The 26,733-nt window shown below is 40.7% G+C and overlaps 1 protein-coding gene across 4 annotated transcripts; it reads left to right on the plus strand.

Moving 5' to 3' along the window:
* The first annotated feature begins 1,296 nt into the window (after window positions 1–1,296).
* Window positions 1,297–26,733, plus strand: Vamp4 (vesicle associated membrane protein 4). 4 transcript variants are annotated; one of them, XR_007830788.1, is made up of 9 exons: window positions 1,297–1,439; window positions 4,875–4,993; window positions 8,826–8,872; window positions 13,238–13,288; window positions 17,412–17,512; window positions 18,748–18,827; window positions 21,433–21,484; window positions 23,224–23,372; window positions 25,746–26,733. XR_007830788.1 is itself a non-coding variant. In XM_051147702.1 (8 exons), exons 2-8 carry the CDS (start codon window positions 4,928–4,930, stop codon window positions 25,772–25,774), a joined length of 426 nt encoding a protein of 141 aa, XP_051003659.1. In that variant the 5' UTR covers window positions 1,297–1,439; window positions 4,875–4,927; the 3' UTR covers window positions 25,775–26,733. The 4 variants fall into 4 exon arrangements, 2 of the variants coding, with proteins under 2 accessions (XP_051003659.1, XP_051003660.1); XR_007830789.1 differs by lacking the exon at window positions 1,297–1,439 and adding an exon at window positions 1,772–2,048; XM_051147702.1 differs by lacking the exon at window positions 23,224–23,372.

Consider the following 26,733-nt stretch of genomic DNA (forward strand, 5'->3'; position numbering starts at 1 on the left):
TGAGTAAATGCAATTATTGTTCTTGCAGAGGACCCGGGTTCAATACCCAGTACCCACACGGCAGCTTACGCCACTCTGTAACTACAGTCCCTGGGGATCTGACGCCCTCATCTGACCTTCAAGAGCACCAGGCACATACTTGGTAACATGCATGCATACAGCCAAAACACTCACACACATACAATAATAAATCTTTAAAAAAACATCAAGTGAAGAGAGAAATACTAAGAACTCTGTGATAATCTCACCATCAAGCCCTGCCAGAGACAAAGACGCTTCCATTTCAGTCCAAGGCAACCACGTTGTGCAGGGGTGGACTCTAAAGGGTTGAGTCCAACGTCACCCCTACACTAGAGCAGCTGATAGAGGGGTTTTCCCGGGAATTTTCCTTCTCCTGTTCGTTCTCTTGTTCCTGAACATTCTTTCTTTTTTTTTTTTTTTTTTTTTTTTTGGTTTTTCGAGACAGGGTTTCTCTGTGTAGCCTTGGCCATCCTGGACTCACTTTGTAGACCAGGCTGGCCTCGAACTTGAACATTCTTTCTTATTTTGATGTGTCTATAAAATACCAGGCAACATTATCCCCACAGTTAAAACACTATCAACAAAGGACTCACAACCATTAAGTTTGAAAGATATCTAGGCAAATGAATAAAAAGGTAAAATAAACACAAAGCTCTATGTTTTTGGAGTAAGTCTGGAGACACTAGATTTGCAAGTTTAAATAAATATGCCAAGCAGAGAACAGAGAACCGGGAAGAGATGAATATACTGGCAGAATGGCAGTGCAAGGTTAATTTCCCACCTGAATCCCTGTGTGGGTCCTGCCATTTTAAACTACAACCAAAGGAAATGAAATAAGAAACCGTTACCAACGTTCAAGCCTAACCAATGATGTTAAAGGCATCAAATAGATCTTTCATCAAACATTTGCCCTTGTACTCAGCTTCCTCAGACTGCCCGCAAAGAAACACCTCTGACCGACGGGCAACCCAGTCAGTCACCCCTTCACACTTCTACGTGTTCCCTACTCATGCCATGTACGACCCACGTGTTCATTCATCGGATCTGAACGTCACGTCCACTGGGGATTCTCCAGGGTTAGAGAACAGCCAGCCCCAGCGCTCGACCAGCTCAGTCTCTTCCACGGCCTGATCCAGTCCCCCTCCGTTTCCTGGGCCCGCCCCTAGGCGCCCTTGTCAGGCCTCGGAGTGCCGAGCGGCTCGATCTCCGCGGCCTGAGCCCGCCCCCTCCGCCCAGAGCCAGGCGGCGGAGCGCCGAGTCCCTCGATGAGCGGGGGCGCTGCCGCAGAGCGGAGCGGTGGCAGGTCTGCGCCCTGGGTCTGCCCCCTCCTACCCTCCTCCCTCAGCTTCCCGCTCCCTCCCCCGCCCGCCCAGCGCTGCCGGACGGGACCGCTGCGGGAAGCTCCTTCGGAGCCTCAGGTATCCCGCCCCGGCGCGCGTGGGGAGGAAGGAAGCCCGGCGACGCCCCTGCCCGCCGCCCCCAACGTCCGCTGGGGCTCGGGAGCCGGCCTGCGCGAGGACCGGGTCGCGAGTGGGGAAGGCTGGGGCCCGGGGTGCCGTGAGGAAGGGGCGCGAGGACTGGGGTGCGGCTGGGCGGCCGAGGAGCTTTGGGCTCGAGTTGCCCTCTAGGGCTGAAGAGCTGTTCCGAGGGGGCCAGGGAACCGAGCAGATGTCGGGGTGCGGGGCCTGGTGAGGCGTCGGGGAAGAGAGCCGGGGAACCTGCCGGGAGACTGTCTGAGGTCCTTCCACCGGGCTTCGGAGAAAGCGCGCAAACTCCACTGTGTTGAGAATGACCAAGGGTCGGGGCGAATCCTTACACGTAACAGGTTTTGCGTGTACGATTCCCGGTCACGATTTGGCGTGAAACTGTCACCAGCCAAGACTGCAGATGAGAAATGAGGAAGAAGAACCGGAAAGGGAATGGAGGCTGAGAAAAGGAAATCCCAGCCAGATCGGAGCTTTTAGTGAAGGGAAATACACCGAGATTGTTTTTGTAAAGTAAAAAAGCCAACATAGATTAAACAACAGGTTAGAAGTTTATTACGTGTAAAGTCACAAAACAGAGAACGCACAACGGAAGATTTAAGCGAGTGATGAAGTACACGTAAGAGTCTTGCGTTGTTGACACTTGAGTGAGCCGAGTAGTGTTTGGTCCTCTACATGGAAAGACATCACCGTGGCTCTTACTAGTAGACACTTTAACAAGAGTATTTTTGGTAGAGGAACTGTAGGCAGAAAGCAGTCAACCCTAATTTCTGAGCACAGTTTATTTCCGGTACTTTTTTTTTTCCCTACGAATATCATTAGTTGCGGGTAGTGTATCAAAGGTAGCTCATTTATCTGTCTGCTGGTTTGCTGATGGCTTTGTTTGTTTGGCACGAGCTTGCTTCCTTCCTCAAACTGCTAACTTGGATTTTAGAACTTGAATAAGAGGTTTATTCCTCATTAAGTTTTAGTGTTAGGTCTTGTAAAGATGTTATGTAAGTTTATGTGACCCTCTGTTGGCTAAGGTCAGTTGGAGTACCTGTTCTGGGGGATGGGGGGGGAGGGCGAGGGCTGTCGAGGTTTAAAATATATAAAGTCCAGATACAATTAAAAGCTTGTTTTCTTCAGTTCTTGCTTTGTCAATTTTTTTGCAGTGCATTCCGAAACATTTCTGTGTGAAATTAATTCTGAAATGAGGACGTAGGGAATCAAATGGGCCAGATGATTCTAGATAAATAATGTGGACAGAAGAAACCCTAGAGCTGTCACTCAGACATGGATGGCTAGTAGTTTATGCCACAAGTGGTGACGCTGCTGGTTTGATTCCGGTTTCTCTCAAAAAAAAAAAAAAAAACAAAAAACTTCAAGGATTTTTTTTTTAATAGAGAGAGAGAAAATGGTAGGTTGTTATAAGAAAGAATGTGTTCCTAGAACAGAGTTGTGTAACAGGAAGACAACTGAATGTATAAATATTAAAACTGATAATGCATAACCACTTACTGATCTGTTTGAGTGGCTTGTTAATTATTTATTTTATCAATTTTTCTTAATGCTTACTTGAAAGGAATGTCAAGAATAAAAAAGAAAATGCATGTATGACACTAAATGCTAAGAATGCATCGGTGTTACTGAAGATGCACGTATGTGTCCAGTGCATACTAAATATCTTAGATTTTTACGATTTTTCGTAGGCTATCATCTGCTCCAAAATACTGAAAATTCATATTTATGTAACAGCTACTTCTCTAGAAATCTTTGGTTACGTTGCATACTCAAATATTTCCTGGAAACACAATGTATGTTAGCATATTAAAGGCTGTGAGGTGGTTGCCCAGCAAAGAAAACCAGCTTTGTTTGACCTTTGTTTTCATATATGAAAAAGCCCATTTTCTCTCAGAAAATGTCTGTGAACCTAGAATGTAAGGAGGGCGTTTTCCCTCAGAAAGCAAGAAATTTTACAGGAGCATCTGCAGGAGACACCAGCTGAAAGTGTTCTTAGTTTGTGTCTACCACTGTCTACTAGGAAATAGTCACAACTGTCCCCCAACTTCAGGTGCCAAGCCTCAAGTTATTATACCCGCTTGGCTATAAGTTGAGATGACCATAGTGCCTTTGGTGGTTTCAGTTAATTAGCTAGAGTGGCTCACAGAATTGAGGGAGATGCTTTATTTAAGTTTTCCAGTTTATTATAAACGCTGTTGTGAAGGGTGCAGATGAATTATCAAATGGGATACATGCAACGGATAGGAAGAGCCCAGAGTTCCCCTGGCCCCTCCAGGTGTCCACCCTCTATGAAAGTTATGTGTTTATGCCACAAAGCGCTGCGGGATCCTGACCTCTTGGATTTTTGTGGAGACTTTCTTTGTGGGACTAGTAGACTCAACAGCAGCTATTGGGGATCACTTCAACCTTTAGCCCTCTACCTTCTCCAGAGGTTGGGTGAGTGGAGTGTTTTTTCCAGTGACAGCCTCCATTCTGAAGCTGCGTATAGACCACCAGACACCTGTCAGTCACATTAGCATAAAAACCCTCACATTTATCACTCGTGGGTATGGGGCTTTTAGGATCCACATATCAGGAAAAAAAAGCAAGGCAGAAAGAGAACGTGTGTGTGTGTGTGTGTGTGTGTGTCTATACACATTTGTAAAATCATTTGTGTGTGCCAAGCGTGGTGGCGCACGCCTTTAATCCCAGCACTCAGGAGGAAGAGACAGGTGGATCGCTGTGAGTTCAAGGCCAGCCTGGTCTACAAAGCTAGTCCAGGACAGCCAAGGCTAACACAGAGAGACCCTGTCTCTAAAAAACAAAAACAAAAAAACATTTGTGCATATTTGTACCTTGTGAATGAGCAGATATGCATATAAGTATACATACATATATGTATATATGTGTATATAGTTTATGAATGTTTTCATATATGTTATCTCCTGTGACCACCTAACTTCATGCAGAATCCTGGGAATCCCTGCTTTATAGATGAGGAACTGAATCATTGCTTAAGCAACTAACTAAAAGTTCAGCAACTAAAAGTATGCCACTGTTTCCTCCCTCTCAAGTTAAATCATAAAACTTTTGCAATATTTAGGGATTATTTCCATTTTCTTCCTCTTTGACAGTTTTTTCATGTTACAAAGTTCCAGATTTACCTATTTTCTCTACATGTTTCTTAGGGGAATATCATTCATTTTTATTGTGATTTTAACTTCTTCTTGCAAACTAAGGCATAGCATATAGACTGTAGTCAGTGGAATAGAGCAAGAGTAAGTATTTAAAGTTAAAAGTAAGGAGACTCAGTCCTTGTACAGTGCTAGGCACTTTAGCTTATCCCTCAAAGTTTCCCAGATGATGAAATTTGCTTTCTTCTTTAAGGCGGTGAATACTTATTCTTTTGGGAAATTGAAGAGTATTTGTGAGTGGAAAGTATGCCTCCCAAGTTCAAGCGCCACCTTAATGATGATGATGTCACTGGGTCTGTGAAAAGTGAAAGGGTAAGTTTAGAACCTTAAGCTTTACAGATGTGCAGCTTGGTCATCATGTGGGTCTCCTAACAATTGTAGTGGGACTGGGGGTGGAGGGGAGTGTTGGCTGCCTGCCTTGGGATCCCTTTCCCCTGGCTGGGCTGCCTTATCTGGCTTTGATGGGAGAGGATGCACTCAGTCCTGCTATGATTTGATGTGCCAGGGTTGGTACCCATGGGGGGCCTCCCGTTCTCTGAGACTGGAAGGGAGAAGGATTTGGGGGAGAGGGTATGAGGGCGGGACTGGGAAGGGAGGAGGGAGAGAGGCTTGGGTCAGGATGTAAAGTGAATAAATAAGTAAATAAATAAATAAATAAATAGAAAACATTTGAGATACCAACTTACACTGTCAGTAAATATGCAGAAACAAAGTGAACAACAAGAAGAGAATCATAATGTAAGTTTCATTCCCTGTAAATGTAGGAGGACATCTGAAATGTGCGGAGCAGAAAAGGGGGCAGTCCTTTCCTGTTCACCCTGCAGGGTCACACCTGATGCCCCACAATAAGAGAAAGGTTAACAGAGGAGAAATAGAACATATTTATTTGATCATAGTTTTGTTTTATGTGACATGCGAACCTTCAGATTGAAAACCCTAAAAGCAGGATGAATTGGCCTGTTTTCATGCTGAGGTTTAATGAAGCATAGCCAATTACATAGGAATATGATTGGACAAAAGGGCGTGGTCTAATAGTGTAGAGAAAGGAGAAGGAAGAGAAACGGTCCCCGCTTCTTGGCTTCTGTGCTTCTTTTTGCTGGATATGGGACAGAAATGTGGAATGGGGGTCTTAAGACCTATCATCAAACAGGGTAACAGGGTAGGTCAGGGAATGCTTTTATGATCAGTACCTAGGTAGAAAGATGGGGAGCACTCTCTCTCTCTCTCTCTCTCTCTCCCCTTCTGGGGTGCTGGGGTGCCCCCTTTCTTCTCTCCCCCATGCTTCTACAATAAATATTATACCATGTTTTTAAAAAAAAAAGAAGAAGAAGAAGAAGAAGAAGAAGAGAAAACATGGGGAGAAATCACAGAAATATTTTCAGGTTTTATGGCCATTTAAATTAGCTATATACAGTTCAGTGGATTTTGGTTATTTTCACCAAGTTAGGCAACCACTACACAGTTTTAGGACGTATCAGTACACCTGACAGAAGCCCTGTCCTCTCTCCCAGTCATCCACATTCCCTTCATTCCTTTAGCCACAGGCAACTAAGACTCTAGAGTTTGACTTATTCTGAACATTTTATGTAAATGAAATCATGTCTATCTCATTGTAATTGGCTTCTTTGCCTCAGTGTCTTCAAAACTTGTGAACTTTTGGCCAGAAGGCCAGAAGAGGGCTTTAGCTCCTCTGAAACAGAAGTTACAGATGATTATGAGCCACCATGTAGGTATGGGGAATTGATCCTGGCTCTTGTGGAAGAGTTCTTAACCTCTGTGTTCTAACTTAGACCCTTTGTGTCCCTTTTTATTGCTGAATAATATTCCATCATGTGGGTGTGGTGTACCACATTTAGTTATTTGTTCATTAGTTGATAGACATTTGGGATGCCTGTCCCCACCCTACCCCCATAGGTTCGCTATTCTGAATACTGTTGAGTGAATACTAACGTACACATTTTTAAAAACATGTTTTCATTCCTACATTCTGGTTGTGAGCCTACCCTTTAATGCCTGAGCCATCTGTCCAGCTCTGTTTTCACTGTTTTGGGCATGTATTTAGAAGCAGAATTACTAGGTATTATAGCAGCTTTGCTTAGCCTTTGGAGAGGTCTCAGACTTGTTTTCCAGAGTGGGTGTACAGCTTTAAATTCCCAGCAGTGGTGTGTAAGCACATCCTCGTCACACTTACACTCTTCCTGCTGGGTGAGAATGGTACCATTATATGGTCTTTATATGGATCCCTAACACTCATGCCTGTTCAGTGAATATTGATCTGTTCAGTGAATCATGGATAGCTGGGATGGACTTTAAATCTCTACTTACCAGGATATACTCACTTGGCTTTTAATTTGATACGACCTTTGTTGTATAAATTTCAAATTATATCATCAGAATATGAACACTGACCATTTTTAAGTATTTTTGATTGTTAAGTCTGCTTGGTAGATGGTGCATTTTATAATTGCCTTACAAAAAGTCTTACTTGGTTATTTATTACAGTGCTTTAAAGTTTGTTTTTAGATTACTAATATTCTTTATGTTTGAACTTACCAGTATATCTTTTTCTCCACACCCCACCTTATTCTTTATTTGAAATTTATTTTAGGTGAATTTCTTGGGAAAATCATTGGCTAGACTTTGTGGCTCTCTAGTCATATGGGATCTTGGTTGTAGTAGGGTCACTGACTTCCTATGATAAGAAATACCACTGGACTTTTTCTGTGCCAGCCATTCTCCTGTGGGCGTGAACACCCTGTTCCCAATTTTTGGCTTACTCTTCATTATCATTTGAACTTCAGTTTAAATTTCATCTCTTCAGAATGATTTTTCCTGACAATGTAAATCTCATGTAGTCACCCTGTCACTTTCTGTCCCATCACTATTTGAAATGTCTGCATGGCATTTTTCTCAGGATCACCTTTTTCTTTTTTTCTTTTTTTCTTTTTTCTTTTTTTAATTTAAGCGAACTTTATTTGTATTGTAAATTCTACTGATACACTGGACCAAGAACATTTGAGACTACGTCTCTGAAATACTATGAAATGACTTTTGCTTTACAATTCATAACAAATTTCAAAACAGTCAGAGTATCTGTCTTAAACATTTGCTTAATTGAACATTTCAGTGCACATTTAGTAACATTTAATAAGGTGGTTTTACTAGATAGCTTTTAATACTAAATTGAATTTCAAGTAAGATGAAGCCTGAAAAAAGTGATAAAAATATTCACACAGAACGAATTGTTGAAAGTCAAACTTAGCGTGAATTAAGGAACCATACAATTTTGTTGTAGTAAAGAGACATTATCTGGAAAATTTGGAGGTCATTATTTTACATAGATATACAACTATCATATATATATTCACTTCTTTTGTTTCCCCTTACACTTTTTCCAGATTGGTTATTTTCCCTTATTTATTCATTACTTACTTTCCCTCATTTATTTATTATTTACCTTTCCCTGGGACCCCTAGGCAGTTTGGTGAAATTAGTCCCTCTCTTCGTCTTCCCTCTGTTTTTAAAATATTAACTAAGTGTTTTAACAGTGATATTTAAATCTCTGTTTTCAACACACCAAAAGTTACCCACTTTCACTAGTTTACTGTTTTGTCCCCCTTGCTTTACTTTTTTCACCCCCTTCCTGCCTTCACTCCTCACCAAGGTGAGCATATTAATACACTTTTACCTTCTTGCCTTCCACTTGCACATTCGGCCTCTGAGCTTTAGCAGGAGAATTTTAAGTTCTCATAGAGATTTCTTTTATGGTACATTTTTATTAATTTATTATTCCCAATGACTTTATTTATTTATTTATTTATTTGTGTGTGTGTGTGTGTGTGTGTGTGTGTGTGTGTGTGTGTGTGTGTGTGTTCTGAGAACAGAGGCAAAGGTTCCTCTGTTCTTCTCCTCCTTGGGCAGTCCTCGGACTCCACAGTTCAGTGGAGGCAGGTTCTGGACTGAAAGCATTTTCTCTGGAGGGTAAGTGAACACTGTCCCATTTCTTCTAGCTGTAACTTACACTTCTCTTTCTAGAAGCTTGTTTTTAAAAGTGTCAGCAATGGAGACTTGTTTCTTTGTTCTTCTATGACATTTTGTAATTCCTCTGTATCTAAAAACTCAAGTCTTTTTCATTTCTTGACAGAGAAATCTTTTGGAAGATGATTCAGATGAAGAAGAGGACTTTTTCCTGTAAGTTATTTTTTGGTTGTATTTAACATACAAGAAAGTGCATATAGCTAGTATCCAAATGAGTTTTGACATGTGCTAAAATAAATCTCTACAGTATCATCAGAATAGAGAAAGAGCACAACTGCTACCCTAGAGTTTTCCTTGCAGCCTGATAAGCTGTTGTGCTCTCAGGCTATATTGCTTTCCGTCATTACAATTTCTGTTTCCTAGAGTTTCATATAAACGAAGCCATATACTACCCCTTACACACACCTTTTTTTTTTTTTTTTAAACTGCCCTTCATTTGCTTAACCTGCTTATTTTAAGATCTATCTATGGATGTGTAGGCCATTTTTCTGAATGGCATTTCGCTGTGTGAATACAATACACATTCACCCATTCACTTGTGTATAGATGTTTTAGTGGTTTCTAGTTTTTTACTAAAACATGTAGAACTGCTGTGAATGTTTGTGTGCAAGTGTTTATGAGAACAGATGCCTTAGTTTCTCTTGGGCAAATCCCTGCATGTGAAGGCTGGTGCACGTTCACATCTACCTTCCAAAGCGGTCACACCACAACTAAAGCTTTGATTTAATTGAAATCAATTTTTTTTTAAAGATTTATTTGTTTATTATTATGTATATAGCACTCTATCTGCATGTACATCTGCAGGGCAGAAGAGGGCACCAAATCAAATTATAAATGGTTGTGAGCCACCATGTGGTTGCTGGGAATTGAACTCAGGACCTCTGGAAGAGCAGTCAGTGTTCTTAACCTCTGAGCCATCTCTCCAGCCCAAAATCAATTTTTTTTTTACATATCTTCCCTCCCTTCTCTCCTTCTAACAGGGTCTCACTCTGTAGGCCAGGCTGGCCTCAAACTCAACTGTCACCTCGCCTCTGTTCTCCAAACTCTGGGATTATAGATATGTGCTAACCATGTATCTGTTTGCCTATTTCTGTCTGTTTTTCTCCCTCTTTCTTTCCCTTTCCTTCTCCCTCTCCTCCCTCTCTCTCTTTTAATTTCCTCATTATTTTTTTCTTTTCTTTCATTTCTTTTTTTCTTTTTTTGCTTTTTTGCTTTTATGAGACGGTTTCTCTGTGTGACCCTGGCTATCCTGGACTCACTCCAACTCATAGAGATCCACCTGCTTCAGTCTCCCAAGTGCTGGAACTAAAGGTGTGCACCACTATCGCCCGGCTGCTCATTATTTCTTATAATCATAAATAGTATATTGAAGAAATAATGTCACTATAGTAGATTTAATTTATGTTTTCTTATAGGAACTTTTAGTTTAGGCTTTTGAATTTAGACCCTTTAGATATTTTCACTTAAATTTTATACATTGCTGAAAAAAGGATGAAGAAATTTTTTGTGGTGTATACCATCTGATCACATAACCATTTAATGAAAAACTTATTCTTCCCTACTGAGTTACCTTGGCACCTTGCTGTAGTTCTATCAGAACAACTGCTCATGCAAGTCTAGGTATGTGCCTATAATGTCAGGAAGGACAACTTTGCTGCAGGTGGCTTCTGGCCAAGCCAGTGTAGAGATACATACTGCACAAGGTACATTTGCCATCTGAGGACCTACTAAAAGAGGTTAATTTGGAATTCACCCGCTTGTTCATTGATACTTTAAAGGATGCTTCATCCTGGTCCTTGGATGGTTCTTCACCAAGTCTTTTTTTTTTTTTTTTTTTTTTTTTAAGATTTATTTATTTATTATGTATACATTGTTCTGCCTGCATGTACACCTGCACACCAGAAGAAGGCACCAGATCTCATTATAGATGGCTGTGAGCCACCATGTGGTTGCTGGGAATTGAACTCAGGACCTTTGGAAGAGCAGGCAGTGCTCTTAACCTCTGAGCCATCTCTCCAGCCCTCTTCACTAAGTCTTACTTGAAACCTGTAGTGAAGAGGCACCAGCCATGGCTCCAGACCGTATATTCCGTAAGTTGTGATGAACATCCCATACATCCAGCACTTGGAGCCTCTATCTCCTGGTTCAAATCTTCTAGTAAGCCCATCCAGGGTGACTAGTAAGGTCCCCAGATACAGTGTTTTTCTCAGGGCCCTAGAAGTTCACAGCTGAAGGGCCAACCAAGCCTGTGCTTTGTCCTTGGTGTCTCAGTATGACCCCAATAAAGGTTTTCATACTACCACTGAACTAAGTTCCAGAGTAGCTAAGGCCTCATTACTCAGCAGGCTCTTCCTGCCCACTCCAGGAGTGTGTGGCCGGGGCCTGGACGCTCATCTTGAATAGTCTATACAGAGAAGGCTGCCAAGGGAGCATCCAAGCACCTCCTAAGGCCAACAGGAGGAAAGCCCTTCTCAGCCTATCTTAGGACCCAATCCAGGGCCAGTGTCTGTCATGGCAGTGATAGAAGAGAGCTCAGTTTACCCCTTCCTACTCAGGAGCTGCTTGTCACAGACCATAATTGTGCCCTCTGGCACCAAGATTTGCATCTCACAGACACTGAGGTGGACATGGTCCCTTCTGCTTCCAACCCCTGTTCCTCTGAAGTCTCCTGTTTGTTTTTATTTTTCTTGTTGTTTCTTTCTCTGTTTGTTGTTAATTTTAAAAAAAAATGTGAAAATATATTGTACCTGAGTGTGGTAACTATGTCTGTAGTTTCAGCTGCTTGACCCTAACTGTTCAAAATCTAAAAATGAAAACACACACACACACACACACACACACACACACACACACACACACACAAAACAACAAAATCTAAAAATGAAAAATGAGAATGAACCCCATGGAGAGTGTTGAAGGCTAGGAATCTAACCCAAGAAATGCATGGCAATGTGAGATGAAGTAGAGAAATAATTTTCTGTAGTTAATGCATAGTTAAAATGTTTTGTTTGACTTGTTGTTTTTGTTTGTTTTTTGGGGGTTTTATTTGTTTTTTGTTTTTTGTTTTTTTGAGACAGGGTTTCTCTGTGTAGCCCCAGCTGTCCTGGAACTCACTGTGTAGCCCAGGCTGGCCTCCATTTGCCTACCTCTGCCTCCAAAGTGCTGTGATTAAAGGCATGCAACACCTTGCCCAGGTTTTGGGTCGGCTTTAGTGTAATGATTTTTAGGTAACTACCTCGCTGCCACGTCCTTAGTTAATGACCGCTTCTTCATGCTTTTCTCTTGATGTATTTACATCATCTGGCTCAGAGAGTGACATATTGTGCCTTGACCTGTCATCTGCGGTAGGATGCTGGTCCAGAACTCCAGTGCTTAGCAGGAGTTCTGCAGACAGAAGGGAAAAGCTTACAGAAGTTAAGGCAAAGTGACGTTTTCATATTTATAAATGATATTCTTTTAATGAATAGTTTGATTTTTTTCCCTGTAAACTTAACTTCTTAGAAATGCATATTTTCACTTCCTTTAGAGAGTTGCATGTCTAAAAATTAAGTAGGACTTTTTTTTTTTTTTAGTTTTGTGGTTTATACCTTATTCCATATTTTCACAAAAATATTCATCAGAGTATCCTGAAGTTCTCATTCCTAGAACACTGAAGTGAATGGATCAATGTGTTAGACACTTGACTATAACAAGAGATAATAGTAATAACTTAAGACTGTTAAATACGGGCCTGGAGAGATGGCTCAGAGGTTAAGAGTACTGAGTGTTCTTCCAAAGGTCCTGAGTTCAATTCCCAGCAACTACATGGTGGCTCACAACCATCTATACTGAGATCCGGTGCCCGCTTCTGGCCTGCAGGCACATGTGTAAACAGAATACTATATAAATAATAAATAAATCTTTTTTTTAAAAAACTGCTAAATACTTCCTTGTGCTCTTGCATTTTCCTCTCACTGTGGGCATCTGTAAGAAAGGCATTCAAAAGATGTACTTCAGATTTCTTAATGATTTAAATAAATGTAAGGTGAATTTCATTTTTTGGTTTTAGAATTGACCACAAAGGTATCAGAATCACTTACAGTTTAGTTGCGATGACATTTCAGAGTTTAATGTGTAGAGGAAAAAGTCTCTCTGAAGATCAACATTGTGTGCCGTGTGGCAGTGGTGCACACCTTTAGTTCTAGCATTTGCGAGGCAGAGGCAAGGGATCTACATGAGTTCGAGGCCACCCTGTTTCACAGAGCGAGTTCTAGGACAGCCAAGGCTACACAGAGGAAACCCTATCTGGAAAAACAAAAGTAAAAAACAAACAAAACAAAAAGATTACAATTACGTAATCTGTCCCTTCTCAGAAGTTTTAACACTGGAAGAATTAGATCATGGCCATGGTAGATATCGTGAAGTAGATGCGTGCTTGTGTAGCATTCACCGGCTTGATTGCACACATAGATGTGTTTCTTGTTTTCATAGTTGTGCGATACTGTCATTACTAATGTACGCTGTCTGTTTTATTTTCAGACGGGGACCATCTGGACCACGATTTGGACCTAGAAATGATAAAATTAAGCAGTGAGTTTCTAGATACTCATTTGTTTACATGATGCTCAGGGTTTTGTGTGGACCACAGCTGTCAGACTGCAGCACCTGTGGACAGATCTGGCTATTATTTTTATAAGCAAAGCTGGGTTTTGTGCCACTTAGCTGTGTAGCCTATAAACCTAAATCGTCTTCGCTTTGCTGTCCCCAGCTCTTTCAGCCACGTCAGATTCCCTGAGCTCGTGAGATAGCCCTTCCTCTAACATGTTCTCTAGATGAGTCCACTGTCTCCTGTGCTCTGCCCAACTCACTTCTTTAACAGTTTTAAATATTGACTTTTATTATTTTTACCTTAAATATATATTAATTTTATGTGTGTGAGTGTTTTGCCGGCATGAATGTGTATACCCTGCATGCATGCATAGTGCCTGCAGAGCTTAGAACAGAGCTGAAGGTAGGATGGTTGTGAGCCACCATGTTGGTGCTGGGAACCAAACCTGGGTCCTCTGCAAAAAGTGACAGATGCTCTTAACTGTAGAGCCATCTCTTCAGCTGCACTTCCCAGCCACCCCCCCCCCCATTCATTCTTTACCCCTCAAATTTGCTTTGGATGTTTAGCTTCTTTATTTCCATATGAATTTAATTTTTTCTATTTTTATGAAGAATGGCATTGGGATTTTGATGGGATTTGTACTCGATCTATAGATAGCTTTTTGTAATAGGGCTGCTTAGGCAAATAATCTGTGAACGTGGGAAGTCTTTTTATTTGGTGTTCTTCCCAACTCTTCTGTGCTTTGGAGTTTTCAACATAGAGGTCTTTCACATCTTTAGTTAACTAGTGTATAAGACATCAGAATTCATGATTGCAAATTGTACTACAGAGCCATAGCAATAGGAACACCATAGTACTGACATGAAACAACCACAATTGGAATAGAAGTCTCAGAAAATAACCCTACACAGTCACAGCCATTCCATTCCTAATAAAGGTATCAAAACATGCATTAGAGAAATGGCTGCCTCCTTAGTAAGTGATGCTTGGGGGCCAGGGTTGGGGGGGCGGCTGATACCCACCTGGGGAGACTGAAACTAGATCCCTTTCTCCCACTATGCCCAAAAGTCAATTCAAAACATGGGTCTAAAGACCTTGGTGTAAGACCCAAAACTTCAGAACTACTAGAGAAAACCAGAGGAAGCGTGTGCAGAGCAAGACCAGACTAATAGCATTGTGTTAAACTAAAAGGCTGTAAAGAGCAGGGTGAAGAGAAAGCTTACACAATGGGAGAAAATATGTCAGCTACTCGCCCAGTGGTGGATGAGTATCCGCATTAAATAAAGAGCAGAATAACAAAAGAGCAGAAAATCTAGTAAATAAAGAACACTTGTGAAGAAGCAAATAGCCAGGAAATCCATGAAAGGGATATATGCTATCTTCAACTGTCAGGGAAATGCAAATGAAGACTACATTAAGATCTCACCTCAGCTGGCTTGTGGTTTCTCCATGTAACTCTGGCTGTCCTGGAACTACTCTAGACCAGGCTGGCCTCACCCACAGAGATCCTCCTGCCTCTTCCTCCTAGGTGCTATGCTTAAAGGCGTGCACTACCATGCCTGGCTGCAAATGAATTTTTATTCAGCTGTCAAGAAGAACAAATTACATTCTTTACAGGAAAATGGGAGGAACTGGAGATTATTGTGTTTAGTGAAATCATCTAGCCCCCTAAAGACAAGTGCCGCATGTCTTCCCTCATGTGTAGAGTCTGGTGAGGGAGGGGAAAAGGACACAAATGTAGGAGGGTGTGGAAAGAGAAGAGGCACAGAGAGCGGGTGAGAACAGTTAGTGCGGGCATAGATATGCTCCAAGTACACTGTGATGGAGATGTCAGAACAAAACCTATTTCATCGGGTAGCTTTTGCTCTAATCTGCCTTTACCCATGGAGTCTTTTGCTTACAGCAATTTGGACACATAATTATTTCTTCAGCCTTTTGGTTTAATTTTAAAACCATGTGTAGTATGACATATTGACATCCATAACAACTCTAATCTATCTGATTGTGGGTAGCATTTCTGTGCTGCCAGTCAGCATTTGTGTAAGATACAAATGACTACTTGGACACGTCAAGGCTTGCTCAGACCCACCATAAAGCTGAGGACAGCCCTGAACTCCTGATCCTCCTGGCTCTACCCTTCAAGTACTAGGTTACAGGTGGACACCAGCATTCCTGTGATTGTTTTTAATTTCTTTCAGGGATTTCCACATTGATTTCTGTGTTGACTAGATTAATTACATTCCCACCAGCAGTATATAAGGGTTCACCTTCCCCTGCATTCTTACCAGCGTTTGTTGTGAGCATAGACTTGGTTTCCTTTTTAAAGGCTACAGGGCTTTACTGGCATTGCTTTATAGCTCTCTAGTCACTAGGTCATCTCTACAGAAGCCATGCTCAAATGGCTCACTTATTCAGCACAAAGATTTTAAAATACTCTGCATAAGCTGGCTATAGGTAAATCTGCAGGTGCTCTCACTTTATACTCAGACCCTAAGTGAAAAAAAAATATGAGTGGGTTGTTTTTTAGCTCTAGAGTTACTATGTTAGTTGTACACATGAATAATTGCATAAATTTTTATGCCATGCACTTTAGTAGGATAGCCATCTTTAGCCCTTTTCTTAGATGATTGGGATTTGCAGTAAGACATCTCTTGGAGATTCAGCAGCCGTGTCAGATCTGTTTGTGTATATCCCTGCTTGGTTGAGTTAGTCAGTCTTAAAGCCTTCGGTAAAATAATGTGTGGAGGGAGCGCACTGGGAAACTGTGATGAATCCTGCAGGCTGTGGATAATTCATGCGTATGCATGTCTCTAACAGAGGTCTAACAGAAAATGAGGTCACCAGGCACAGTTCTTGCTTCTAAAATGTGACGGTACTGCCTCTAAATCGTCACCTTGTTTTGAAAGCACCCACTTTGATTAGCTCAAATAAAGGATAGATGTCTTTTTCACAATTGCATGTGACCCTTCTTTTTCTAACTCTGGAGTAATTTGTAGGGAATAGTGAAAGACAGAGGACAGAGAAAAGATGTGTATTAGGATTTTTTTTAAAGCGCAGATGATGATCTCTCTCTCTCTCTCTTTCTCTCTCTCTCTCTCTCTCTCTCTCTCTCTCTCTCTCTCTCTCTCTCTCACACACACACACACACACACACACAAGTGCACATTCTTATTTACTTAAATATATGTGTGTTTTGTGTGTATACAGTTGCTAATCATTGTGTTTTAAACATTTTTTGAGTTATAAGGACCAAAAGTTCACTTCCTTTATCTTTTTAGATATTTCCTTGTTGAGATATATAAAGTAATTTAAGATAGGTTCTTGCCTATAGGTTCTTGCCTGTGATTAGAGCATCAGAGAAGTGCTAGGCATTCAGTCAAGCATTTCTGTCTTTTCATGGGAGGTCTTTTCATGGGAGGTAGTTCCTAAGTGACAGTAGGCAGTTGGGGACCATTTGACTATCTCTCAGGTTATTTTAGTCTGAGTTGGATTACAAGAGGTCCCCGTCACGTTGGTTTTTTGTTTTTTGTTTTTTTTTTTTTTAATTTTTGCCTATTTGTGGGCATTTCCAAATAGTCCTGAGTGTTCTGGGTTATGTTATGTTGCTTATGTTTAAGAGAAAGCTAATGAGCAATGAAGAATTACATCCACCGGGTATCCAGTGTCTCAAAAGGTGCGCTGTATGTTTCCATTGTGGAAACCCTGAAGTGTTTTCCACTAGCAGCCTCCAGTAAACCTGACCAAATGCCTTGGCAATCTTCTGGTTGGAATGCATTGCAAAGGAAGGTGGGTTGTGGCTGTCAGGTTTACCTGCTGTTTCAACAGTCTATCGAAAAGGAAATAGAGCTTTACAGTCACACTGAGCATTCTATCAATGTTTAGTTTGCCTATGAGATACATCAAAGACAGAATCAAGACAGAAAATAAGCTTTCAGTTAAATGCGACTTAATTACTTGGGTACTCAGACCCAGAAATAGTAGCCCAATGTTTATTTTACAGTTTAATGGTAAGCCATAGTTCTAAGAATTTGCCACATCTAGTAAAAGTTCTAAAAGTGTGGGTATTCCTAAAAGAAGAATAAATTTTATCTCTTTTCAAACTAGTGTTCAGAATCAGGTGGATGAAGTTATTGATGTAATGCAAGAAAATATTACAAAGGTAATTGAAAGAGGAGAGAGACTGGATGAGCTACAGGACAAATCAGGTACGGCCCCTTCCCGTATTTCTTGGTCTTGTGAGTGTGTGTAGCTAATGTGTGCCTTCCGTTTGTCTCGTCCATGTTTAGGAATCCTGGCTTAGGAAGTTAAGACTGATTTTTATGGGTTAGTTTCTGCCCATTAACACAAATGGTCTTCCTGTATTGTTTACTTCTTACTCAGTTAAGACTGGAGAATTTAAAGCTTCATTGCCGAAAGGCTAAATCCCTTTTTTCTCTTGTCCTGTTATATTGCTGTGCATTATGTTTCTTATGATGTCAAGATGTTAAACTCTAATCTGTTTAGTGGTCCTTTCAAATTTCCCTAATATTTTTATTGTAGGTCTTCTCTGGTAATTAGGTAGTCTTTCTTTACTGACAGATGTCAGTCTCTATGTCTGTGATGAGTCCTAGGACATAGTTGGCCCTCACATATTGTTTGAATAATGATTTATGCTTTCTCTGGAAATGTTGCCACTTTTGTTTACAGGCAGTTGTTAGTCTTTGAGCCTCTAATGGTTTTTGGCACGTATTAGCCATTTATGCTGTTTGGATGGTGAGTGGCTACATGCCAGATGCATTCGTGATAGACTTGCCTGACCAAAATCTTGCCTTATTGCTTATTTTTCTCACTCAAAATCCCTTATCCCCGTTTTCTAAAATTTAATTTTCTCTGTGTGCAAATTTTTGCTAGAGATGTGCCAAAGTACTTGTTCTGTTTCTGGTGCTGGAATCTGGTTTGTACTATCAGGATCTGCCCATGAGCAGCAGCCCAGCCCCTCCTATCTTAACACTTCCATTATATTGATTTGTGTGCACGTGCATGTGCTGGAGCACACACACACATACGTGATGAACATATGGAGGCTAGGGACTTGGCCCTCTCTTTCTATCACATGCGTCCTTGTGTACCAACTTCAGGCCATCAGACTCCGTGTCCATTTGCATTGCTTGACTATTCTTATTTTTGAACTCTGTTTTCTTACCAGAAGTTTGCATATAAGGATTGAGGCCCTAGGATAGTTCTCAAAATCTAGAGCAGGCATGGGAGTCGGGGTGGGATTGGTTGAACAAACTGACCTTCCACTTTGTTTTGCTTTCTTTTCTTTCTCCAATGTAGACTAACAGAATTCATGGGAACAGATTTTAAGAAGTATAAATTGATGGTTTTTTACCTTTGTTGACTAGATAAAAGATTCCTGCTATGTCATTTAATCCTTCTCTCCACCCTCTGTGTGATATAGAGAGCTTATCGGATAATGCAACCGCTTTCAGCAACAGATCCAAACAGCTTCGAAGGCAAATGTGGTGGCGTGGATGCAAAGTAAGTAAATGTGGGGCAAGGCAGGGAAAAGAGTGACGAGAGGCAGCTAGTCTCTGAGCTCTGTGAGGACAAACGGTAACTGCCGTGCTTATTGGAAGAGTTCCTCAGTCAGGGACTGATGACTAAAGAAGCCAAGCAGTGCCTGAAAGGGAGCTTCATCACCATGGCAGCGCCCACATGCCCAGTGGCCCACACCTGGACGCGCTGTGACAAGCACGTGCTGTCCTTCTGAGCAGTTCTGCTGACAATCCATCATATGCACAGTGGGTTGCACTCTTCTGTTCTTTGGATTTTGTTTTGTTTTGTTTTGTTGAGACAGGGTTTCTCTGTGTAGCCCTGGCTAGTCTGGACTCATTTTGTAGAACAGGCTGGCCTTGAACTCACAGAGATCCGCCTGCCTCTGACTCCCTGAGTGCTGGGATTATAGGCATATGCTACTACGCCCAGCTATAAAGTTACTCTTAAATTCCATATGATTTAAAAAATATTTTCAGGTTAAATAAAGAATTGGAGTACTTTTCAGTATTATGTAAACCCAGGTTCAAAACTATTTTTACATTCTTAAGTTATCATAATTATAGACATAAACTTTTATATCCATATTGCAAAGCCTTTTATCTATCCCTTGGGTCACATGTTGGTATCATAGCTATACTGTCATGAAGTATTAGCAGTTATTCTATTTTTAAAATATTTAATTAATTCCTGTTTCTATTTATGATTGTCATTAGAATGAATCATTTCTTTATAATATTAAAGAAATTTTTAAAAAATTGAAGTGAACCTTATTATGAAAGTCTTGGAATTAAAAAGCATCACACACTGAAATTAGCCAGCTCACCTCGCTGACCTTCTATACAGTTAGAGCAGCCACTCTGAAGCTTGGAGGCGCTCACTGGACTTTACACTCTCACTGTGTAGCATACTCTTATGCACTGATGCAGTAGCAATATTAATTTTTTTTTTGAGTATTTTTTTTAAAGAAGACTGGATGGCCTGAATTCACTATGTAAACCAGGCTAGCCTTGCACTCACAGAGATCCACCTGCCTTTGCCTCCCAAGTGTTGGGATTAAAGGCATGAACATGCCTGGCTGCGTCAGCCATTGTTTTCCCTAAGATTTATCTATTTATTATGTATACAGTATTGTGCTTGCATATAGACCTGCACACAAGAAGAGGGCATTAGATTTCACTATAGATGGTTGTGAGCCACAATGTGGTTGCTGGGAATTGAACTCAGGACCTCTGGAAGAGCAGACAGTGCTCTTAACCACTGAGCCATCTCTCTAGCCCCTGAGTCAGCCATTTTTAATTAAATGAAAATGTTTGATGAAAGCAAGCTTTTGATTCATCAAGGAAATAAAATTAGTTTATAAAATGCATGCATTAAAAATGATGGAATGGTGACTGTGGCAATTTATGTAGAAAGATAATGTGAGCTTAAAATGTCGAGCAGTTGACCAAGGAGTGATCTTGAGGCTTCCCTCCCTCACTTCAAGCTGACACCACACACTCGTGAGTTACGTCAGTGTAATAATTCATAGAGGATCTAAAGTATAGTCCGTAAAGTGGAGACTGAAACACTGTGGAGGAGTAAAATCACTGTGCGAAAACAGCTAACAGTGTTCTCATGTATATGGAGAAAACTGCTCTGAAACCTGCTGTCATATATGTAACGGTCCCCGTGAAGCCTGCTGCCACATATGTAACGGTCCCCGTGAAGCCTACTGCCATATATGTAACGGTCCCCGTGAAGCCTGTTGTCATATTTGTAATGGTCCCCGTGAAGCCTGCTGCCATATATGTAACGGTCCCTGTGAAGCCTGCTGTCATATATGTAACGGTCCCCGTGAAGCCTGCTGTCATATATGTAACGGTCCCCGGAAAGCCTGCTGCCATATATGTAATGTTCCCCGGGAAGCCTGCTGTCATATATGTAACGGTCCCCAGGAAGCCTGCTGCCATATATGTAATGGTCCCCGGGAAGCCTGCTGCCGTATAGATAACAGACCCCTGTTTCTGGTTTTGTGTTTCATATTGTTGGCTTTCCACAGTGAGCCGCAGTTGGGGAAACCTCCAGTTTGTCTTGGCTCTTGGAAGAGAAAAACCAAGTTTATTTTGCCTTACTATACACCTGTTTCATTTTGTTATTTGTTATTAGTCTCTTTCATGTAATTTGTCAATTTATTATCATAGGTTGCCTTTACAGGGAAAACTGCACATAGAGGATTTGGTGTGATCCATGATTTCAGGCATCCATGGGGTGAGGGCACGTTTATAAGAAACATAGCTCCCAGATAAGACAGGACCATTTACATAAACAACACAGGACTGGCCGCCTGTGTTTTCATCCAGTCCTTAGCAGAGTTGCTGAAAGTTCAGTTTGTATCTCACATGAGAAGTAGGCCTAGCCCCAAGAAGGCTTGAGTGGGGCTGCTTACAAGAATACAAAACAGCCATCTCATGTGAGGATCAGTAAGTTGGGAACCCCTCAGGGAGTGTGCCTGTTTAATGATGAGATGGTACAGTATAGTAAACAGCAGAACAGATGGTCTTGTCTTTATTAACAAGTCAACTCTCATTTGTCTCTCTGTGTGTTGTAGATAAAAGCCATCATGGCTTTGGCTGCAGCCATCCTTTTGCTAATGATTATCAGTAAGTATTCATTGCATCATTGTTTCTTGGGTATTGTGTTTTGTAAGGCTTGGGGTTTGATTTGGTCTTGATTTTTTTTTTCCCCCAAGACATAGTCTCACTATGTAGCCCAGGCTGCCCTATATGCCACTGTGTAGCTCAGGCTGGCCTCTGGCTGGGTTTTATTTTAAGACCATTTTCATTTCAGTTGGCCTAGTGTATGTAATGTCAGCACTGAATAATGACATATGGCTTGATAAGGAGGCATCCTTTACCTAGAGTCTCTCACTCTCTGAAAAATGCTTTTCAAATGTACGAACTTCTGTGTGTGTGTGCGTGAGTACATTTCTGTGAGGAGTCTGTATCTGTATCCTTTTAGACTCGCAAAGGACACTCCCTCTCCGGCTGCTCAGGCACACCCTAGACACAGCACAGGGCCAGCTCCTTTTCAAAGGCTAAATCTGGTATCTGTTACACTTAAGACCAAAATATAGTTTTGTAAGTACCTTTCTTCAAGGTCTCTTATGTACAGAGATTTTATGAAGAATTAGAAAGGGTCTCAACAAAGTGAAAATTATAAGACTGTTTTTTGAACTTAAAAGGAAATGTTACAAAGAAATACAATCCAGTGTCATTACCTGGGTTTTGTGTATTTGTTTATTGGCTGAAGTGTATTTGTAACCCCATGTTAATGCTCGTGTTACTTCCATGGTCATGTGCAGATGCATTCAGAGCAAGAATTTTGACTCCTTTGATGGACAGGTTTCCACCTCAGGTCAAATGGAGGACTGCCTTTTTATTTCAGTTTTCATTGCATACCCAGTGTCTTTTCATAGACTGTGTGGTCCATATTTTTGTTGACTTCGTGGTTTGAAGTGGACCTCAAGGATAGTCTAGCAGTGCTGTCCCCATGACTGAGTGTCAGCAGGCTGTGATATACCTTAACAGAAAATATGTGGACCGGTGCTGTGTTCAGGGATGAGCTACAGTGCTGCTGGCCTTGCTGTCACAGTAATTTTTTAAATTAATGATACCTATTAAACAAGATGTCTTTTAATAGAAACACATATAAACAAGATTATGTATTAATTTATTGACTAAAGTGTAGTAGCCAGAGGCTCATGAGAATTTTACCCTGTATTTTTCCCTAGGAGTAGTGGTTCAGTATTCACCAGCTCAGTTTTCATGATAAATTTGTAGAATGTAATTATCTCAAATAACAAGAACCTATCATAAATGGTGGACACCATTCAAAATACAGATGTGAATAAAAGGGACTATAAAATTCAACTATATTCTCAGCACAGTGATAACTGCTATCACTACAACTACTGTGTGTTTTGTCTTTTCCTGTTGATATGTAAGCATGATTTTCCAAAGCTGAGACAATGTCAGATGTTTTCTAATACATAGTTTATGCATCATTTTCCACATCATTACATATGGAAATAGTGTTTTAGAAGCTATGGGCTACTGTTTTGCCATGGCTTATTTGCTCAAGAGGCCAGTGTTAGATACTCAGGTTGTTTTATGATGTTTTTGCATTTCTTATTTCATAGTTGTTATTTCAGATCAGAGGTTGGCCTTCTGCTCTCCTTCTTAAAAGTGGCCGAAACCTACGCTTAAGAATTGTGCTTCTAACCTAGCTGTGATATGGTTCTGATTTTGATGCATTCTTTTTTTTTTCTTTTCTTTTTTTTTTTTTTTTTTTTTTTTTTTTGGTCTTGTTTTTTGTTTTGTTTTACTTTTTTCTCTTACAGTTCTTATAGTTGTGAAATACCGTACTTGATTTGATGACAGAGATCCTCATTAAACAAGATCTGGGACGATAATGTTTAAAGATTGCTGCATAATTTAAACGAAACCTATGTATATAATTTTCAAACTTTCTTTTTCAAGAAACTAAAAGGCAAGTACCACTTCAAATTGGAGCGTTGAGAATATCTAATCATCTTCCCAACTAACAAATGTGTTTTGAATAACTGTATGTAAAGAAAAAATAATTCTATTTTGCTTTATTCCAAGGATCTAATTTGAAACTAGATACTTGCCAGTTTGTTATTAATATATATAGTTCAACACTGATGACAGTATCCCATACTTGTGTTTTAGTGGCATTAAAAACATTTATTGAGAGCCGGGCGTGGTGGCGCACGCCTTTAATCCCAGCACTCGGGAGGCAGAGGCAGGCGGATCGCTGTGAGTTCGAGGCCAGCCTGGTCTACAAAGTGAGTCCAGGATGGCCAAGGCTACACAGAGAAACCCTGTCTCGAAAAAACAAAACAAAACAAAAAAAAAACATTTATTGCATCAAAGTGAGGATCAGGCTGGTGGTCAGGAAGCCTGTGGAGAGTTCTAACTCTTATGCTGAAAAAGATACAGAACCACCCCACCAGTATTTGCAAGAATATCATTCTTTTCATAGTGCAGTTGCTTTGCGGGCAATTTCCACATTTATGGATTAACAAATGCTAAGCAATGTAAACGGTTCTGCCTTCAACTATACCTGAAAACATTCCAGTAAATCTATTCTGACTGTATAAGGGAATATGTGGTAATTTTTTTTGGTATTTTCATTTTGAAAATGGGAAATTTAAACAGTGTAAAAAGCATATCATGGTACCATAAAACTGGAGATAATAAAATTATTGGAGAATATCATTGGAGTGTTTGAAAATGAGCAACACGTAGCTCCCAGTCTTGGTCCAGTTGGCTGTCAGTTAACCTACAATAAAAAGGGACTAATTCTGATGTAAGTGAAATCTGCAGGTAATTTTTTTCCTTGACTTAATCTTTGTTAGTAGTTTTCCCTCCTTAATTTTAACCAGCCCTGTGCCAGAAGTGCTGAAGTTAGCACAGTCTTGTGCTTCAAATGTCATACATTTGTGTTCTCTGACACTCTTGGGGAGAGAGATGCTGCACAGTCACGTGTTCAAACAGCCAGTGGCAGAGAGTAGCCAACTGTCAGGAGCTTAGGTGATCTGTATATGATCACTCAGCAACAGATGCTGACCCCGGCCTGCTCTTACAAGATGTGCTCATTGTACCAGCCCCTTAATACTGTTTAAACAAGTCAAAGTGAAACTGCATCCTGATGTGAAAGAGAAAAAGGCAAAATCAGAGGCTGCAGGAACTTTTCACATGCACATCTTAAGTTAGAGATAGAGCTCACAGGATGGTCAATATTTAAGTGGAGGTGGGATAACAGTGGTTCTGTATAATAGATATTACATCTGTGATCATTTCGATTCAAAATATATGAAACAGATTGGATTTCCCTTTGTTTACTTCTACAGCAGTTAATACTAACAGACCAAAATGCTTAAACTGGAAAGAAATTTGTGAGATGGAAGCAAGATTAAGTGATAACCCAGACAGTTGCAAGGTCTAAATATAACTGCTGGGGTTTACAGCTTCTTGAATATTATGGAAAGCTGGCTCTGGCCTCTTGACTGTGTTCATCAGTTCATGTGCAGAGTGTCTGACTAGATGATAAAGCCTTTAAAACAGATGGTCAAGGAGTGTTCTCAGTCCCAGCAGCTGGCCAGTGTATGCGTGTCTTGTGTTTGAACTGTGACTGGGCCTACAAGTCAGCAGCACTCCCTTAGTTGGTACGGAACTCTTAGTCTCATTCAATGTCTAGTAGGTTAAGTTTTTTTTTTTTTTTTTTTCTTAAAAAGACTCCGTATTTTCAATACTTCTTTATAATAAAGTATGCCACTTTAAGAGTCTCATGCTTTACCGACTGAGCTAGCCGGGCAGTGATAAATATGCCACTTTAAAAGAAACAATTATTAAAAATAGAATTATAAAATTATTTTTAAAACATTAACTATAAAAAAATAGGTTATGTAACTATGGGTATGTGCAGTTGTTTGTATTTAAATTTATTGCTACCAAGGAAATCCTGTTGGCATGTGACAGATTTTTTTTTGAGAATTTTGCAGCAGTGATGACTTCACACACAGTTTATCATTTTTTCTTTTTTGATCTTACATAATCCTGAGACCTTAAAATAACATTAGTGTGAAATGCTGGAAATATGGGCATTCACCTGGCTCTCCTCAGCAACCCCTGCTCTGTGAACACTGAAGTAGAAAAGTTGCCTTGATTTTGAAGCCATCTTGGGCTTCATGGTGTGTTTGGACCAGCCCGGGCTATATAGTAAGAACCTGTCTGGGAAAAAAACCTAACAAGCAAACAAACCAGAAAAGAAATAGTTGTTCAGATTGATGCCAGGCCTGCCTTCGTTCCCTCCTTAATCGTTCTTTTTCTCATTCAGCTCAGATCATCCTGCACTTGAAAAAATGAAGTTTTACCATCATCAAAACTATCATTATTTAACAGCAATGAAGATCAACAGAAAAATTCAAGTAGCTTTGCTAACGTTAGTTGATGCCCAGTGAAATCAGGTCACTGCTCCATGCCTCAAGCTCCCTTGTTGTCTGTGTGTTAACAGGAGCCTCTTCCCTCAGCAGCTTGTGATGAGGGGGCCCCTCCTCCATCATAACCCCGTGGTACCTGTGGTCTTTTGATTCCTTGGTTCTCACAAAACTCACTGGAAATTGTCCCAAACGTTTATAAACTGGGAAACTTACAGATTAAAGGAAGGTCCAGTATTGATGACGGAACATTGTTTAAAATGGAGATGTAACACACATCAGGTACAGAGGTGCCTGTGGCAGTGTGCCTGTAGACTATCATGACAGTTCTTTCCTGGGTTCTGGGTTAGAAAGTAATGTTAGCATTTTGATTGCAGAAATCGACACCTTTCTGTTCTGTCCAGCGTGTGGCTACCCTGTAAATGTGTACACATGCACAGGGTGAGGATCAGACGTGAAGAGTGTGACATCTCTCCTTGCAACTTACACCTGTTCTGTGTCAGCACTGTAGCCCAGACAGACTTGTATTTACATCTTGTATATATGTTATGGTTAAAAAGTATGCAAGAAGTTTTTTCAATGTTGAAAACAAATGTCAGATGTTCTTAGCTGTACTGAGTCAGTGTTTCCTAAATTGGGACTGTACTATTAATCAAATTTTGTGTTTTCACATAGGAATATTATTGGAGTCAGTTTTACTTTTCTGTGAGAGGTAATAAGAATGTGAGTCAATCTAAACCCATTTTTGGGTGGGAAGGCAGTTGCCAAAAAATAGTGTAAAGACAATGGCTCAGAAGGAGCAGAAAGGGGCCATCTTAGTCCATACAAATGCCGCCCTTCCTCAGACTGACAGAGTCTGAGCTTATTTTGGGGGTCTTCGTTGTTTTG

Source organism: Acomys russatus, chromosome 6 (genome assembly GCF_903995435.1).
Source record: "Acomys russatus chromosome 6, mAcoRus1.1, whole genome shotgun sequence".
NCBI lineage: Eukaryota > Metazoa > Chordata > Mammalia > Rodentia > Muridae > Acomys > Acomys russatus.

What these genes read in the sequence shown, in the direction of transcription:
- Vamp4 (XM_051147702.1), top strand. Translation starts at nt 4,928, where the DNA reads ATGCCTCCCAAGTTCAAGCGCCACCTTAATGATGATGATGTCACTGGG. An exon ending in TGAGCTACAGGACAAATCAG is followed by an intron (nt 17,513 to 18,747) that starts GTACGGCCCCTT and finishes TGTGTGATATAG; the next exon opens with AGAGCTTATCGGATAATGCA. An exon ending in TGTGGTGGCGTGGATGCAAA is followed by an intron (nt 18,828 to 21,432) that starts GTAAGTAAATGT and finishes TGTGTGTTGTAG; the next exon opens with ATAAAAGCCATCATGGCTTT.